Source organism: Oncorhynchus clarkii, chromosome 8 (genome assembly GCF_045791955.1).
Source record: "Oncorhynchus clarkii lewisi isolate Uvic-CL-2024 chromosome 8, UVic_Ocla_1.0, whole genome shotgun sequence".
Taxonomy (NCBI): Eukaryota; Metazoa; Chordata; class Actinopteri; order Salmoniformes; family Salmonidae; genus Oncorhynchus; species Oncorhynchus clarkii.
In genome coordinates, this window is record NC_092154.1 from 37,419,639 (window position 1) to 37,438,932 (window position 19,294).

General features: G+C 47.4%; 1 protein-coding gene across 2 annotated transcripts in view; it reads right to left on the reverse strand.

The window, feature by feature from the left end:
* The window catches only part of LOC139415359 (1-phosphatidylinositol 4,5-bisphosphate phosphodiesterase beta-1-like), a 435,430-nt gene extending 417,083 nt beyond the window's left edge, over positions 1–18,347 (reverse strand). For both annotated transcript variants that reach the window (XM_071163445.1, XM_071163446.1), the window contains exons 1-2: positions 18,094–18,347; positions 5,162–5,239 (exon numbers count right to left, since the gene is read on the reverse strand). In XM_071163445.1, coding sequence (XP_071019546.1) covers positions 5,162–5,239; positions 18,094–18,192 — 177 coding nt within the window. In that variant the 5' untranslated portion in view covers positions 18,193–18,347. The remainder of the gene's footprint in view (positions 1–5,161; positions 5,240–18,093) is intronic.
* Between the last annotated feature and the right edge of the window lie 947 nt (positions 18,348–19,294).

Sequence of the window (19,294 nt, forward strand, 5' to 3'; positions counted from 1 at the left end):
AGGAGGGGAAAGGCATTTGTGGAAAGAAATGTGTAGAATTCAGGCGTTTGTAGGTTGAAGTCGCCCTGTATGATGAGCTGTGAGCCATCGTCTGGAAGTAGCTTATCAAGGTGTCAATCTCATTGAGGAATTCTCCAAGAGGACCTAGTGGGTGATAGATGACAACAATGTTAAGCTAGATTGGACAAGTGACATGAGGAGATGGACAGGTGAGAGAGGAGGAAAAGAGAATCTCCATTTAGGAGAAATTAGTAGCCCTGTGCCACCACCATGATGACCAGATGCTCTTGGTCTATGGGAGAACACATAGTCAGATAACGAGAGAGCAGCCGGAGTAGCAGTGTTCTCTGGGGTAATCCATGTCTCTGTCAGGGCCAAAAAGTGAAGGGACTGACCACAGATTGGCAGTTTCAAAGGCTGCCAAAGACTGTCCACATGTCCACATGGGTTGTGCGTGCAGGGTACACTAGATTAGAAGGGTTGAAACCACGGGGTGGGGCGCATCTGTAAAACCTATAGTGACAGGAGTAAGCAGGCATGGAAATCACACACATACTTGACAAAGCTACAAAAGAGCAAAATTAGATCATCTGAAAATAACGAGGTAACATACCCAAGTAAGAGAGTGGTGTGAAGCCTTCCTCTCTTTCCTTCCTCGAGTAACATCGCAGAACAATTCTGCAGAATGTCTTTGTTTTGGCCACAGTCTTCGTTATGGGAGACAACACCACCATATGACAAGCCTGCCGCTTACTGTAGCCGCTGAAAAACTGGGAGAGACTAAAGAACTAACACTAATTGTAGGGCCCTATAAAATCCTCAATGCGGAGAATGCGGACGGAACCACGGAATCCAGACATTAAAATGGAATTCAACAATATCGTAACATTTATTGAACTTAGTAGGGAACCAAGTAATTAAATGTTCCCAAGTTTATCATAAGACATGAACAGACTGCACCAGTGATTCGTATTTCCTCCAAATTTCTGAAGAGGCAAAGAGAATTCCCCCTATCTGTGTATGTGCAGTGTGCGCTTCTAACACTTTGTGTAGCCGTTAGCGATGATGCTAATAAAAAATATTCTGGTAAGATGCACTGGAATTGAAGGGTAACGACACCCAAAAATCTACATTCCTCAAATTTTTCAAAGACCTCAAAAGTGGTCTCTTGATGTGGTTTAAGCATTGTTGTGGACTTGGAACGCCCAATTTATTCGTTTTTTTCTATTAAGAACTTGTAATTTTGAGATCCAAAACATGAAAAACATGAAAAAATAAAACTGTTATTTTACGTCCCTATAATTGCTGATTGCCTAGCAGAGGTGAAGAAAACTACCCCCTCCAACGGACACAGCCACCAATTATCGGTCACAAGTGCACAAATGCAATGTTCCAACACTTCACAGCCACAAGTACTGAGCATTCAGCAGTTCAAAGCAATGATAGAGTAGGAAGCTAGGTAGACGGGTAGCACTAGGGTAACTAGAATTACCCTATCCAGACTATATCAACAACAACACTTATTTCAAGTGAAAAAGGCTACTCTTGCAGAGATTAGCTGCCTTCCCAGGCTGTAGATGAGCACAGCTGCACATACTACAATACGCTGAAGGGTAATTTATTTACACATCTCTTATTCTATTCAATTCTGTAATACTCTATTCAAATCTGTGTAGCGCAACTATACTATGCACAAAACGATCTTTGCCTCACCACCAACTGTAACTGAGAGACATGCCATTTAGTGAGAGAGGCTGGGATCTGAAACTGGAGTGTCCCTAGAGAAACCTTCCACCCTTCTCCCTGACCTGACCCTCCTTCACAACACACACACGCACGCACACGCACATGCACAAACACACATGCATGCACACGCGCGCGCACGAATGCATGCACAATTCACACGGACACACGCAGCTCCAATAACCTGAATGGAGCGCAAACATCAGATGAGATCGATAACAAAAGCAACTCATTGAAAATCTGAAGACGGAATAAGAGACGACTGCACCTGGCATTTCAAGGCTACCATGGCAACTAGACCAAATGGCTGTTCATTTGGTGAGGTCCATCAAACACTCCAGATTACGCAACGCTTTCCTGAGAAGCGCTCTCCACCAATGGGAGAATACTTTATTTATACCCTTCACAGAGGCACCTGTTGCTTGTTGGGCAGTGAAGGAATGTGTGTGTGTGTGTGTGTGTGTATGCGGGCGTGTCACACACCATATGTAAAATTTATAGCCAAATGTTTTGTGCGCTGATAGTGACTGAGATAGGCTGTTCTCTAGTTGCCATGACACTGCCTATGGAACGACAGGGATATGTAAACTAGCCAACAACATTGGCCGTAGCGTACAGAGGTGTGTGTCATGTTAATCCTCTGTTAAGACAATATCGGTGATGAGTGATGACTGAACTTTTGGCCTGGTGGTGTTTGTTTTTGTGTGTGTGTGTGTGTGTGTGTGTGTGTGTGTGTGTGTGTGCACATTTGTGCATGTACGTGATTCCGAGGGGTGCGGATTAGGTCTGGTCGGGTTGAGGGAGTACACACGGGGACATAAAACAAGAGACAAATGGACTTGGAGACACACACACTAACATCTCAGTATTATGACCGCGTGAGTTTACATGCCGGCGGTCTGTTTAAGAATACAACATGGCAGAGAGACACAGATGCTGGGATGCTGGACTCATTCACAAACACGCATGCACAGACACACACATGCACAAACACACGCATGCACACAGCACGCACACAGCAGGCACACAGCAGGCACACAGCAGGCACACAGTGCCACGACTCAGTGCCAGGATCTCTCTCACTGAGCGGTTTGAGGATTTGGGCACGTTCTTCGGTTTTGCACTGAAACATGGCATTGAATAGTTCCGGCCAGATGTCTTGGTCCCACTCAACCACATACAAACACCTGGATAACTACCACCACTGAACAAAAGTACGTAATCCCCTTTAAACTAAACTGCCTGGCAGTCTCCCTGTAAGACGTAATCTAAGGGATACAAATAGAGGCAATCTCGTGAGACAGGCTTTTATAAAAAATGTATGCACGCATGCATGCACGCTCCCCCACACACATGGTCGGCTGAGTGAATACTACAATAAGCTGTGTGTGTGTGTGTGTGTGTGTGTGTGTGTGTGTGTAACAGCTATAGAGGCACGATCTGTCCACTGCTTCTCTTCTCCTGAGGAATGTAAGGAATGCTCCAGCTCTGCATGCCACCAGGATGTTGCACGCACGCACGCACGCGCACGCACACACACACACAGTGGACAGGACAGTGCACATGTGTAAGGACGTGGGCAACGGTACGTTTATCACGGTACGCAAAAGAAAACACATAGTACACTCTCAGAAAATAAATGGTACGGTTAGCGTAGTATTGTTGCCGGGGATACAAAAATATTTAAAAAAACACACAATTTACCTTCAGAGGTACACATATAATCTCACATGGTATACATGCAGATAATCTAGTATAATGGTACATTTTTGTTCACAATATTTTGAATATTAAGGTACAGTCATCAGATACTCTCAAAAACCACACCCATCACTATCATATTTCCCAGTATGTCTTATTGCAGGTTGATAAAAACAAAAATTCAATGTGTGTTTTTTCATGCTCATTGAACATGTTTGGAAATCCTAAATCTGTCTGGATTCCAATAGGAATTTCATATCACTTTGAAAGCCAGCATAAAGTGACTTGCCTGATGTGGCCTGCAACCCAGCAGTTTCAGACCATTGTGTTGGGGGTAAACTAGGCTGTCAAAGTATGGCCTTATGACCTACAGTATGTAATGTATTGTCATAAAGAATTTCATTTCAAATATAAAATATTCACTTAGGCACTTACTATGTGAAGGTTATAGGCCTGAAGGCCTTTGAATGCAACAATCATGACTCTAGCAAAACACAGTCATGGGTGGTACTGGTAACTAAAATTCACTTGAAAGGCACCCTGGGAAATATGCAAATAAGGCATTACACCCTGCAGTGTTGAACAACAGCCAAAAACCTTTTAGAGCTACATTTTTGCCACTTAAAAAGAACAAGCTGCTTTGTCCCTATGGTGATACCCTAAAAAGGCAAATGTGTACCTTTTCCAAAGGTACGCTTTTGTACCTTTACTATCTTGTCCCCTAAGGTACACTATTGCCTCTTTTAAGGTACAAATTGCAAGGGTACATTAATGTACTTAGAACCAGAGGTAATTATGTGATGAGTAAAAATCAGGGCCAGTAGCAAGCTGTCTGTATTTATATACTGCAGAGGGCAGAAGTGATGACTTGCTGGCTTTATATTATCTATGTGTCTGGAGGTGTGTGTGTGTGTGTGTGTGTGTGTGTGTGTGTGTGTGTGTGTGTGTGTGTGTGTGTGTGTGTGTGTGTGTGTGTGTGTGTGTGTGTGTGTGTGTGTGTGTGTGCGTGTGTGTGCGTGTGTGTGTGCGTGCGTGCGTGCGTGCGCGTGTGCCTCAGCAGAGCCAGTCACAGTTAGAGCCATCGATTTTGTGTTGAAACAGATGGAGTTATTTCACTATACCACCAGACCGGGGCAGGAACAGGACTGCTGACTGAGACGCCACCTCTATACACCCCCCCCTCCTCCCCCCCACACACCTCTGGTCTTTTCCTGCTCTCTTTACTAATAGCCTCCGCTCTTAGGGGATAGTGGCTATATATTTTCCCCTCTCCTCTGACTGGTTCTTGTAGTAAGGACAGACGTGACCCTGGTGGTTTCTAGGGATAGCTGCCTGTGCAAATGTCACTGATTCAGCTCAGATCACCTCCCACATAGGATTGCAGTAAGAAGGTAAAGCTAGTATGAGCCTAGCATCGACTGCCAAGAGCCACTCAAACAATACACTGCTCGTGACTTGTGTGTTGTTGTTGTTGTTAATTATGAGGGGAAGTGGGGACAGGGAGTAGCTGTCAACTCCAGTTCTACCCCAACAAAACCCACCCTGAGCAGGACATTGACCACTGATCTGTGAGTATGTCCTGCGACACCTGCTTAGGGTAGTATTTTAGGAGTGGTGCTGGAATGCTGCGTCTACAGTTTCATAGAGCAACATAATCTCTTCAATCTGTGAAATGCCTTTGTTATTATCTTCTTCTGTGTAATATCTTTGTTCTTACCTTGTTCTGGTCAGTCCAGTACAGGAAGTAGCCCTGGGGGTCGACTCGTAAGGTCACAGGGGTCACCGTAGTGGAGTCCTGTTGAGAGAGGAAAGCATTCCATTTGTGAGAGCTAGAAATGTGTGTGCTGGACAGAGCACATGTTGTTAAAGTGTGTGTATCATTTTGTTGCGTGATTGAATGCGACAGAGAGCTGCTTCCGTTCCGCTGTGCTTAAAACAGCGGGCTTTGATTGAAACAGGAGAGAGCTGCCGCGTGTGTGTATTGAAACAGAAGAAACCTGCCACGTATGCTATTGTCTTTCAGACACCATCCTACAAAAGGACAACACCAAGGCATTATGTCACCACACACACACACAGTAACAGTCCCAGCCCAGGGCCGTCTTTACACAATGTAGCAAAGGCAGATACTGTTGGCTGCTTCTATAAAAAGCCGTGGCGTTTCTGTCCATAGTTGACAGCCCAGCACAGCACTCAGCTGAACACACTGACTGATTGTCTTCCTGTCTGCCTGTCCTAGGCCTGATGAATCATACAGGAATACATACAGTACAATTGGACACACTGTGAAGCTGGGACTCTTCAAAAGGATTCCAAGATATCGCCCATGCTGCATCAGAGAATCAGACATAATAGATTCTGAAAAAAGTGTCTAAGACAAAGTCAAATGGCACCCTATTCCCTGTATAGTGCACTACTTTTGACCAGAGTCCACAGCCGCCCTTTTAAAATGGTATAGGTCCACTACTGTATGCTGTTCACTATGTTGAAGGTTGTATGCGTGCTATGACATCATGTGAGGGGGCAGATTACATACACTGAAGAAAAATGGAAACGCAACATGCAACAATTTCAAAGATTTTACTGAGTTTCAGGTCATATAAGGAAATAAGTCAAAACAGGCCCTAATCTATGGATTCACCATGACTGGGAATACAGATATGCATCTGTTGGTCAAAGCTCCCTTAAAAAAAGTGAAGTGGATTAGAAGACCAGTCAGTATCTGGTGTGACCACCATTTGCCTCATGCAGAGAGACACATTTCCATCGCATAGAGTTGATCAGGCTGTTGATTGTGGCCATGTGGAATGTTGTCCCTGTCCTCTTCAATGGCTGTGAGAAGTTGCTGGATATTGGCGGGAACTGGAACACACTGTCGTACACGTCAATCCAGAGCATCCCAAACATGCTCAATGGGTGACATGTCTGGTGAGTATGAGGTGATGGCGGTGGATGAATGGCACGATAATGGGCCTCAGGATCTCGTCATGATATCTCTGTCTTATTCAAATTGCCATCGATAAAATGCAATTGTGTTTGTTGTCCGTAGCTTACGCCTCCCCATACCATAACCTCACTGCCACCATGGGGCTCATCAGAAAACCGCTCGGCCATCTGCCCGGTACAGTTGAAATCGGGATTCATCCGTAAAGTGCACACTTCTCCAGGGTGCCTGTGGCCATCGAAGGTGAGCATTTGCCCACTGAAGTTGGTTACAATGCCGAACTGCAGTCAGGTCAAGACCCTGGTGAGGTCAACGAGCGCACAGATGAGCTGCCCTGAGACCGTTTCTGACAGTTTGCAGAAATTCACCTGTGTGATGACGATGCTGCTTAATCAGCTTCTTGATATGCCACTCCTGTCAGGTGGATGGATTATCTTGGCAAGGAGAAATACTCACTAAACAGGGATGTAAACAAATTTTATGGAACATTTCTGGGATCATTTATTCCAGCTCATGAAACGTTTATATTTTTGTTCAGTGTATATACTGTATCTCCCTTGTGATTTTAAATAAGGACTGTCTTAGTTACTAGGGGGTCAGTTACTAGTCCTGGACTAAAAAGCATATTCAATGGCGAATCCCTTTTTAGTCCAGGAGTAGGTTTAGCCTGGATCTGGGAAACTGGCCCAAGAGGTCTAGTATTTAGAAGATTTCTTACAGCCTATAGCTGTCTGACTGGAAACAGAGGGTTGGCGGGTGAGAGATCATCATTGGGTTCTGGTCACCTGTAACAGGGTAACCTGAACTGGTGTTACCTGATGTACACGCTGACCACTCTAAACAGAATTGATTGCAATCGTATCAATCCTACTCTATTCCATATAGACAGAGAAGGAGTGTGAGAGAGAGAGAGCGAGAGCGAGAGAGAGAGAGAGAGAGAGAGAGAGAGAGAGAGGGAGCAAAATCGAGAGAAGGAAAGAAGGAAAGAAAGAAAGAACAGAAAGAAAGAAAAGAAAATCGCAAATGGTCAACTTACACACATGAAAAGCATGCCATGACTCATAACAAATCAGATGAAAGATGCACTATATTGAGTACTGGTATTACGATGACAATAATGACACAAAATAAGTCTGGGCATGGCCAAGTGTTTGTCTTCAGCAGAATGTTACAACTTTTAGTCCTAAACTTCACAGAGGATTTCATGGATGATGTTGTATATCAGACTGAGAGATCTAAAGATGGCTGGTCACCAGTGACAATCTGCGTAACGATGTGGTCCAGATTCTCCTCCCCTTAAAGGATAAGTACATATATTTTTTCAACCAAATCTCTATTTTTTATGTAAATGGGATATTGTATATACACTTTTATATATACATACACTTTTTGGGCGATATCACTAGAGGTCGACCGATTATGATTTTTCAACGCCGGTACCGATTATTGGAGGACCAAAAAAGGCCGATACCGATTAATCAGACAATTTATATATATATATATATATATTTGTAATAATGACAATTACAACAATGCTGAATGAACAGTTATTTTAACTTAATATAATACATCAATAAAATCAATTTAGTCTCAAATAAATAATGAAACTGTCACGAACCTCGCCGAAGATGGTGCCTCTTCCTGTTCGGGCGGTGCTCGGCGGTCGGCGTCGCCGGCCTATTAGCTGCCATCGATTCCCTTTCCGTTTGTTTTGGGTTATTAGGTAATTGGGTACACCTGTTTTGTATTAGGGTTTGTTTGTAGGGTATTTAAGGGCACTAGGCCCGCTGGGTATTTGTGCGGGCTTGTTTTTGTTACTCTGTGTTTGATGGTGTGATTTATTCGTGTATTTATTCTCCGGACTATTTTGTCCTGTTGTTTGGACTGGCAACTTATATACATACGCCCTGTGTGTTGGCGTGACTGTTTTGTTGCGCTGGGGAATAAATTTGAAAAAACGACTGAACCCTGCTCTCTGCGCCTGATTCCACCCACCACACCTAGTTGATCGTAACAGAAGCCCGCACCATTTGAAATGGAGTCAGCAGGAGCAGCGACCACTCCTCTCCCCACTATGGAGGAGCGCGTCCATCACCACACAGCTGTCCTCCATCGGATTGGTACCGCGATAGACCAGATGATGGAGAGGATGGAACGATGGGAGAGGAGTGGTCTCCCGACGTCTACCCCAGCTCCCCCACTGCCGACACCACCTACTCCACCTACGTCGTCCTCTGGGTCCGGCGCACTGCGTCTCTCCCCCCCGAGGGAGTACGATGGAGCGGCTGCTGGGTGCCAGGGATTTTTGCTCCAGCTAGAGCTCTACCTGGCTACCGTGCGTCCGGCTCCCTCGGGTGAGGAGAGTGTGAGCCTCCTCGTCTCCTGTTTAACGGGCAGGGCCCTGGACTGGGCTAACGCAGTCTGGAACAGTCCAGACTCGGCTCGGGACAACTACCTGGAGTTCCCCCGCCGTTTCCGAGCTGTGTTCGATCATCCACCAGAGGGTAAAGCGGAGGGTGAGCGACTGTTCCACCTCAGACAGGAGACGAGGAGCGCGCAGGACTTTGCGTTGGAGTTTAGGACCCTAGCTGCTGGTGCTGGGTGGAATGACAGGGCCCTGATGGACCATTACCGGTGTAGTCTCCGGGAGGACGTCCGCCGGGAGCTAGCTTGCAGGGACACAACTCTCTCCCTGGATGAACTAATAGACATGTCTATTCGATTGGACAACCTGCTAGCTGCCCGCGGGCGTTCAGAAGGGGTCCTGTTAATTCCACCTTCCAGCTCTCCCACTCCCACTCCGATGGAGTTGGGAGGAGCTGCATCTAGGGGGATCAGAGGGGGCTCCTCCTGCTCCTATTGTGGACGGAGAGGACACACTTCGGACCGGTGTTGGAGGAGTCCCTCTGGGAGTCGAGATGGTCGGCGGAACACTCCTCGGCCACCCCAGGTGAGTAAGCACCAAACTCACCCAGAGCTCCCTGTTGGTCACATGTTTTTGTTAATTTTTTTTCCCCCTGCGCTTTTCCCCTCTCTTCAGCATAAGGCGCTAGTCGATTCAGGCGCAGCTGGGAGTTTTATGGATCGTGGACTCGCTCGTAAATTGGGTATTCCGTTAGTGCAGATAGACCCACCTGTCCCCGTGCACTCCTTAGATAGCCGACCGTTAGGGTCAGGGCTGGTCAGGGAGGCCACGATTCCGCTGGACATGGTAACGCAGGGGAATCATAGGGAGAGGATCAGTTTCTACCTTATTGATTCACCTGGGTTTCCGGTGGTGTTGGGGGTTCCCTGGCTGGCTATTCACAATCACCTTATTTCCTGGAAGCAGGGGGCTCTTAAGGGGTGGTCAGACGAGTGTTCAGAGAGGTGTATAGGAGTTTCCATCGGTGCCACGACGGTGGAGAGTCCAGACCAGGTTTCCACCGTGCCCATTCCCCCAGAATATGCCGATTTGGCTATCGCTTTTAGTAAGAAGGCGGCGACCAAATTACCACCCCATCGACGGTGGGATTGCGTGATAAACCTCCAGGAGAAGGCTGCACTTCCCCGGAGTCATGTGTACCCACTGTCACAGGAGGAGACGCTGGCTATGGAAACATATGAGACAGGGGTACATTCGGCCCTCCATGTCACCCGTCTCGAGTTTCTTTTTTGTGAGGAAAAAGGAGGGAGGTCTGCGTCCGTGCATTGATTATCGAGGTCTCAATTCGATCACAGTAGGTTTTAGTTATCCGCTACCTCTCATCGCTACGGCGGTGGAATCATTCCACGGAGCGCGTTTCTTCACAAAACTGGACCTCAGGAGCGCGTATAATCTGGTGCGTATTCGGGGAGGAGACGAGTGGAAAACAGCGTTTAGTACCACATCAGGCCACTATGAGTACCTCGTCATGCCGTATGGGTTGAAGAATGCTCCAGCCGTCTTCCAATCCTTTGTAGATGAGATTCTCAGGGACTTGCACGGGCAGGGTGTGGTAGTCTATATTGATGACATCTTGATTTATTCTGCCACACGCGCATGTTTCCCTGGTGCGCAAGGTTCTTGGGCGACTGCTGGAGCATGACCTATACGTCAAGGCTGAGAAATGTGTGTTCTCCAAACCAGCCGTTTCCTTCTTGGGTTATCGCATTTCCAGCTCGGGGAAGATGGAGTGTGACCGCGTTAACGCCGTGCGTAATTGGCCGACTCCGACCACGGTAAAGGAGGTGCAGCGGTTTTTAGGGTTTGCCAATTACTACCGGAGGTTTATCCGGGGTTTTGGCCAAGTAGCGGCACCCATTAACTCACTGCTGAAGGGGGGGGGGGCGGTGCGTTTGCGGTAGTCAGCAGAGGCTGATGGAGCCTTCAACCAGTTGAAGGCACTGTTCACTGGGGCTCCCGTGTTGGCGCATCCGGACCCTTCGTTAGCATTCATAGTGGAGGTGGATGCGTCCGAGGCTGGGGTTGGAGCCGTGCTGTCTCAGCGCTCGGGCATGCCACCGAAGCTCCGTCCCTGCGCTTTCTTTTCTAAGAAGCTGGGTCCGGCGGAGCGGAACTATGATGTGGGGGACCGGGAGTTACTAGCTATGGTAAAGGCCCTGAAGGTGTGGAGACACTGGCTAGAGGGGGCTAAACACCCTTTTCTCATCTGGACTGACCACCGTAATCTGGAGTATATTCGAGCAGCGAGGAGACTGAATCCGCGTCAGGCTGGGTGGGCCATGTTCTTTACACGTTTTAGATTTACGATCTCTTACAGACCAGGTTCCCTCAACACTAAGGCCGACGCGCTGTCCCGTCTCTATGGCACCGAGGACCGGTCCATCGAACCCACTCCCATCCTTCCAGCCTCTCGGCTGGTGGCCCCAGTGGTATGGGAGGTGGACGCGGACATCGAGCGGGCGTTGATGGTTGAACCTGCGCCTGCACAGTGTCCGACTGGTAGAAGTTACGTACCGTACGCTTGGTGTCCGTGATAAGTTGATTCGGTGGGCCCCTCCCGGTTCCACAACGGCCATGGTCCCATCTCTCGGTAGATTTCCTTACTGATCTTCCCCCATCTCAGGGGAACATTACCGTTCTGGTCGTTGTGGATCGGTTCTCTAAGTCCTGCCGTCTCCTCCCATTGCCTGGTCTCCCTACGGCCCTACAGACTGCAGAGGCTCTATTTACCCACGTCTTCCGGCACTATGGGGTTCCAGAGGATATCGTCTCCGATCGGGGTCCCCAGTTCACGTCTCGGGTTTGGAAGGCGTTTATGGAGCGTCTGGGGATCTCGGTCAGCCTTACCTCTGGTTATCACCCCGAAAGTAATGGGCAGGTGGAGAGAGTAAACCAGGAAGTGGGCAGGTTTCTGAGGTCGTATTGCCAGGACCGGCCAGGAGAATGGGCGAGGTACGTCCGTGGGCAGAGTTAGCCCAGAACTCTCTTCGGCATTCGTCCACGAATATGTCGCCATTCGAATGTGTACTGGGCTACCAGCCGGTCCTGGCTCCGTGGCATCAGAGTCAGACCGAGGCTCCTGCGGTGGAGGAGTGGGTACAGCGCTCTAGAGAGACCTGGCGGGCAGTCCAGGATTCTCTCAGGCGGGCCAGTGAACGGCAGAAGAGAGACGCTGACCGCCACCGCAGTGAGGCCCCGGTGTTCGCACCAGGGGACAGGGTCTGGCTCTCGACCCGAAACCTGCCCCTCCGCCTGCCCTGCCGGAAGCTGGGGCCGCAGTGTGTGGGGCCATTTAAAGTCCTGAGGAGGATAAACGAGGTGTGTTATAGATTGCAACTTCCCTCTTATTATCGTATTAACCCCTCGTTTCATGTGTCTCTCCTCAGGCCGGTGGTAGCTGGTCCCCTACAAGACAGTGAGGTACCGGAGGTCCCTCCACCCCCTCTGGACATCGAGGGGTCCCCGGCGTACACAGTACGAGCTATTCTGGACTCGAGACGCCGGGTGAGGGGCCTGCAGTACCTCGTGGACTGGGAGGGGTACGGTCCGGAGGAGAGGTGCTGGGTACCGGGGAGGGACATTTTAGATCCTTCCCTCTTGAGGGATTTCCATCGCCTCCACCCGGATTGCCCTGCGCCTCGTCCTCCGGGTCGTCCTCGAGGCCGGGGTCGGCACGCTGCGGGTGCCGCGCGGCAGGGGGGGGGGGGGGGGGGGGGTACTGTCACGAACCTCGCCGAAGATGGTGCCTCTTCCTGTTCGGGCGGTGCTCGGCAGTCGTCGTCGCCGGCCTATTAGCTGCCATCGATTCCCTTTCCGTTTGTTTTGGGTTATTAGGTAATTGGGTACACCTGTTTTGTATTAGGGTTTGTTTGTAGGGTATTTAAGGGCACTAGGCCCGATGGGTATTTGTGTGGGCTTGTTTTTGTTACTCTGTGTTTGATGGTGTGATTTATTCGTGTATTTATTCTCCGGACTATTTTGTCCTGTTGTTTGGACTGGCAACTTATATACATACGCCCTGTGTGTTGGCGTGACTGTTTTGTTGCGCTGGGGAATAAATTTGAAAAAACGACTGAACCCTGCTCTCTGCGCCTGATTCCACCCACCACACCTAGTTGATCGTAACAGAAACATGTTCAATTTGGTTTAAATAATGCAAAAACAAAGTGTTGGAGAAGAAAGTAAAAGTGCAATATGTGCCATATAAAAAAGCTAACATTTAAGTTCCTTGCTCAGAAGATATGAAAGCTGGTGGTTCCTTTTAACATGAGTCTTCAATATTCCCAGGTGATAGGTTTAAGGTTGTAGTTATTATAGGACTATTTCGCTCTATGCCATTTGTATTTCATATACCTTTGACTATTGGATGTTCTTATAGGCACTATAGTATTGCCAGTGTAACAGTATAGCTTCCGTCCCTCTCCTCGCCCCTACCTGGGCTTGAACCAGGGACACATCGACAACAGCCACCCTCGAAGCATCGTTACCCATCGCTCCACAAAAGCCGCGGCCCTTGCAGAGCAAGGGGAACAAGTACTTCAAGGCCTCAGAGCGAGTGACGTCACCGATTGAAACGCTATTAGCGCGCACCCCGCTAACTAGCTAGCCATTTTACATCGGTTACACCAGCCTAATCTCGGGGGTTGATAGGCTTGAAGTCAAGTCATAAACAGCTCACTTGAAGCATTGCGAAGAGCTGCTGGCAAATGCACGAAAGTGCTGTTTCAATGAATGCTTACATGCCTGCTGCTGCCTACCACCGCTCAGACTGCTCTATCAAATATCAAATCATAGACTTAATTATAACGTAATAACACACAGAAATACGAGTCATAGTTTCCGGATTTGACCATATTAATGACCTATAATTTCGAAAACAAAACATTTATTCTTTCAATGAAATATGGAACCGTTACGTATTTTATCGAAAGGGTGGCAACCCTAAGTCTAAATATTGCTGTTCCATTGCACAACCTTCAATGTTATGTCATAATTTTGGACAATTCTGGCAAATTTATTACGGTCTTTGTCAGGAAGAAATGGTATTCACACAGTTCGCAACGAGCCAGTCGGACCAAACTGCTGCATACACACAGACTCTGCTTGCACGGAAGGCAAGAGAAGTGACACAATTTCCCTAGTTAAAAGAAATTCATGTTAGCAGGCAATATTAACTAAATATGTAGGTTTAAAAATATATACTTGTGTATTGATTTTAAAGAAAGGCATTGACGTTTATGGTTAGGTACACATTGGTGCAACGATAGTGCTTTTTTTGCGAACGCGCTTGTTAAATCATCACCCGTTTGGCGAAGTAGGCTGTGATTCGATGAGAAATTAACAGGCACTGCAGGACAAGCTAGATAAACTAGTAATATCATCAACCATGTGTAGTTAACTAGTGATTAATTAGATTGATTTTTTTCTATAAGATAGGTTTAATGCTAGCTAGCAACTTACCTTGGTTCCTTGCTGCAACTAAACAAGTGTTTTGCATTTACTTACGTATTTATAGAGGATATAGTTGCTTTTTGTTGGTTATCATGTAAACCACAAATAAAAAGTTCTCAAATAATGTTCATTTTAATATGCAGTTAAGAAATCATAATTTAAGGGCCTCCCGGGTGGCGCCAGCTGTGCTACCAGAGACCTGGGTTCGCGCCCAGGCTCTGTCGTGAGGGGCGACGCACAATTGGCCTAGCGTCGTCCGGGTTAGGGAGGGGTTGGCCGGTAGGGATATTCTTGTCCCATCGCGCACCAGCAACTCCTGTGGCGGGCCGGGCGCAGTGCGCGCTAACCAAGGTTGCACTGTGCATCCAACCCGGAATGTTGGGTTGTGTATCGGAGGACGCATGACTTTCAACCTTTGTCTCTCCCGAGCCCGTACAGGAGTTGTAACGATGAGACAAGATAGTAGCTACTAAACAATTGGATACCACGAAATTGGGGAGAAAACGGGGTAAAAATACATGTAATTGTTTTTAAATAATCATAATTTAGTACTTTGAGCACAATTTGGTTTAAAAAAAAATATGTTTTTCATTCCACCTAAACAAAAATAATATATTAGCAGATATATTGGTAAAAATCCCATATCGGTTGGGCTCTAAATAATACATGATGAACATAAGCTCCAAAAACACCCTACAGGATGGCAACAACAACTGCCCAATCCCTCCATCAGTGCTCAGACTGTCCGCAATAGGCTGGGAGAGGCTGGATTGAGGGCTTGTAGGCCTGTTGTAAAGGCAGGTCCTCACCAGACATCACCGCCAACAACGTCACCTATGGGCACAAGCGCAACGTCGCTGGACCAGACAGGACTGGCAAAAAGTGCTATTCACTGATGAGTTGCGGTATTGACTCACCAGGGGTGATGGTCGGATTCGCGTTTATCGTCGAAGGAATGAGCGTTACACCGAGGCCTGTACTCTGGAGCGGGGTCGATTTGGACGTGGAGGGTCCGTCACGGTCTGGGGCGGTGTGTCACAGCATCATCGGACTGAGCTTGTTGTCATTGCAGGCAATCTCAACGCTGTGCGTTACAGGGAAGACATTCCTCCCTCATGTGGTACCCTACCTTCAGGCTCATCCTGACATGACCCTCCAGCATGACAATGCCACCAGCCATACTGCTCGTTCTGTGCGTGATTTCCTGCAATACAGGAATGTCAGTGTTCTGCCATGGCCAGCGAAGAGCCCGGATCTCTATCCCATTGAGCACGCCTGGGACCTGTTGGATCGGAGGGTGAGGGCTAGGGCCATTCCCCCCAGAAATGTCAGGGAACTTGCAGGTGCCTTGGTGGAGGAGTGGGGTAACATCTCACAGCAAGAACTGCCAAATCTGGTGCAGACCATGAGTAGGAGATGCCCTATAGTACTTAATGCAGCTGGTGGCCACACCAGATACTGACTGTTACTTTTGATTTTGACCCTCCTCTGTTTAGGGACACATTATTCAATTTCTGTTAGTCACATGTCTGTCGAACTTGTTCAGTTCATGTCTCAGTTGTTGAATCTTGTTATGTTCATACAAATATTTACACATGATAAGTTTGCTGAAAATAAAGGCCGTTGACAGTGACATTTCTTTTTTTTTGCATTTATATTGATGTCCCCACTCTCCCTGGCCACAGCTACAAACACATTGAGTCATTATGGAATTCTTAGAGAGTCTTACTCCTGGATCTGAATTCACACACAATCTCAGAGTATCGGCTGCTAAGAGCTAAAAGGTTTCCTCAATTAGCTCTGGACAAAATCTTACACTAGGGAAGGAAATTGTCATAATTAAAGGAATTTTTCCCATTTCGGAGTAATTGTGATCGTTAACAGGTTTTGTCTCAGCTCTCCTTTGAGGGAAGGGACAGAGCGACAGGCCTTTTGTGGCCTTGGGAATTCACCCGTCACAGTAGTATTTCGTCCCATTACTGCTGATGAAGATTTAAGGGTTGTACCATTAGCCATTGCCTAGAAAAGGGGCCTAAAAGGGTTGTGTTCCGATTGTTTCGCTTGGGTTTTCTAACACTGTCTGGGTGGTTAGCAGTACAGACAGATAGAGTATATGGAGGCAATTTATCTTCAAACCCCCCTTTTCCCATCTCTCATTCTTTGTATTTTCTCTCTCTCCTTCTCCCTCTCGCCTTGCTCTACAACACTTGTCTCGGGCAGTGAATCAAAGTGCCTGTATTCTGGCCACTCCATGCCATCTCCGCCCTGCTGAGAGGATTTGGTCTCCACCTCGTCTCAATATTACACTTTCCTCGCTCCACGGGTTCGTCGTGTATGTTCACGGTTTCCCATGACTACCGTGTCACGCCTCTTCTGACATGCAGTTGCACCAGGGGGAAAGGTTTTGATTGAGAACATGCTCAATGATTTATGTACGTCTGAATGTATCTCTCTCCTTCCCTCCCTCCCTCCCTCTCTCTCTTTCATTTTTCACTCTTTCCACCGAGGGAAAGGGGGGACGGAGGGAGGAAGGAAGGAGTGCATGTGAAAACGGTGAGAGTGCGCTCTGTGTGTGTGTGTCAGGAAAGACCTTAGGCTAAGGGGTGTGGAGAGAGGTCATGGAAGTCCCCACCCTCATCGGCACACTCTAAAAAACCTGGCTAGCACCGCACACACCTTCTCACAACATACCGCCCCACGCAGAGAGAAAGGAGAGAAAGAGAGATCATTTGTTTAATGTATGACTCACAATGACCATAAAGCCTAATAACATTTATAAACAAATATGAGTAAAACCATTTTTTTTAAGTAGACCCACCCACATATTTTGCCTAGTCTACTTGTTGAGTTTATCAACAGTGACTGCGTCTGATGCCTATCCAAATATCGGAATACATACACACTGTCATCGTTGTGCAATCAATGTTCCTGCTTATTTGCGCGGCTCTGCGTCAGGCAACAGTCCCGCTGGCAGTCAGCAACACACAGGTGGCAGGTGCATGGCATTTCCAACGCAAACCACCAAAAATGTCCTTATTAATGAATTGCTTATTAAGACAAGTGTAGGTTATTTATTTGAAGCTGCACAGGCTGTCTATAAAAGGGAACAATACCTTCTATTTTTTTTTAAAGGCAAAACAACAACAAAAAACGTGGTATTTCCACATGATCACTGTGTTCAAATAAAACACGTTGCTGTAGCGTTACCTATGAGAAATGACTATGGGAAGTGCTTTGCAGTAGCCTTCTCCTGTAGGCTCATCTCACCCAGAGACGGACGATATGTTGTAGCAGAGCTGTGCTTGACAGCGGTGAGCAATACATTCTAATCAAGGTCATTTTGCTGTTACAGGCTGGCGAGAGTGACTGATGATACCAATAGACCACTCATTCAGAGGTTGATAGCGTTCAATGGTATTATAGCCTTACAGAGATTAATGTGGAGATGTACAAGTCAAAACGAGTGTGATTAAATGGCATACTACTGTGTCGGGTTTCTGTGTAAAGCAGTGCATTCAAGGCAATGACCTCTCATTCTCAATCTGAAAAAGCGGGCTTGTGCACACACGCGCACGCTCACCGTGACATTTACACCAACATTTCGAAATGCGTTTGACATCGTCACCCACAACTGTAGCGCTTTCTGTAGCCAAAAGTCGAACAGTGGTGGAGCGATATTCACTCAAGCAGGCAGTGGACACTGTTGCACCGTGGCAAATGTACAAGACATCCGTTTCAGTGCAGTGGTAACTGTGCACCAAACATTGGCTACATAATAGACAGTGATAAACCAGTCCCCCTCCCCCCCAAAAAATCAAATAAGACTTACATCATCCCATTTCATGAATTTGCTGCCCTTTCTCAGGCTCTCGCTCACGGACACCGGCTTGAGCTGCAGCGCATGAACTCCTGGCTGAGCCCCGGCCATTGACTCATCTACTCTCCTCAACCGACAAAAATAAAATAAACGGTTTTAAGTCGCTTTCTCCTTTTTCTTTCCGAAACGACCCTTCTGCTGAGGAACGATAGGCTGATGAAAGCTCCACTAGTGTTGGCAGTATCTCATTCCAGCATGGGGCTGCGGGTCTCCGCGAGTTGGACGAGAAAGCAGGCTCAGCTGAGGGACTGGGTGAAGTCCGCTGATGACGGCTGATGCAGTTTCAGAAAGAGGGGAGGGAGGGGAGGGGGGGTAGAGACTTTGAATGAGTGAGTGTCTGCACTCCTATTTTAAAAACAGTCAATGCGGGGAACGAGTTCCGTGGCTCTATGTGATCTAGCGCCTCCCTGCGCTCAAGGCAATGTGGATAGTAGGCCTGCACACACTTCTACTATCCTTGTGGGGACCAAACTATTGATTCCCATTCACAATCCTATTTTCCCTAACCCTAAACCTAACCCGTAACCTAACCTTAACCCCAACCCTAACCCCAAAACCCTAACCTAAAACTAACCCCTAACTCTAAACCTAACCCCTAAGCCTAATTGTAACCCTAAACCTAACCCCTAAGCCTAATTGTAACCCTAAACCTAACCCCTAAGCCTAAAAAGTATTTTTTCCTTGTGGGGACCCGGTGAAATGTCCCAAAATTGTTCCTTGTTTTACTATCGAGGACTTCTGGTCCCACAAGGATAGTAAAAACAAACCACACACACAGAGAGAAAGAGAGAGTGAGAGCACTGTTACTTCCTAAAACGTCCAGAAAGGGACGTAACAGTATTCAAACCGCTTCAGCCATGTTCCTCTTGGTGGTCAGTGGACAGACCAGCTGTCTGAAATGGAAGCAGTGTTAGGCTTCTTGTCCCATGCCCCCCCCCCCCCCCCACACACACACACACACACACAAAGCAGACAGACACACGCACACACCTCTGGAACCAGTGTGTGTGTGTGTGTGTCAACATGGAAGCCCAGAGAAGAGAGACATGCGGCTTCAGTTCATCTTTCAAAGAGCTATTTTTAAAATAGTCGTACGGCGGACAAACAAATATGGGTTTGAAGTCAGTTGTGTGTTAGGTCACTTGGATCACCC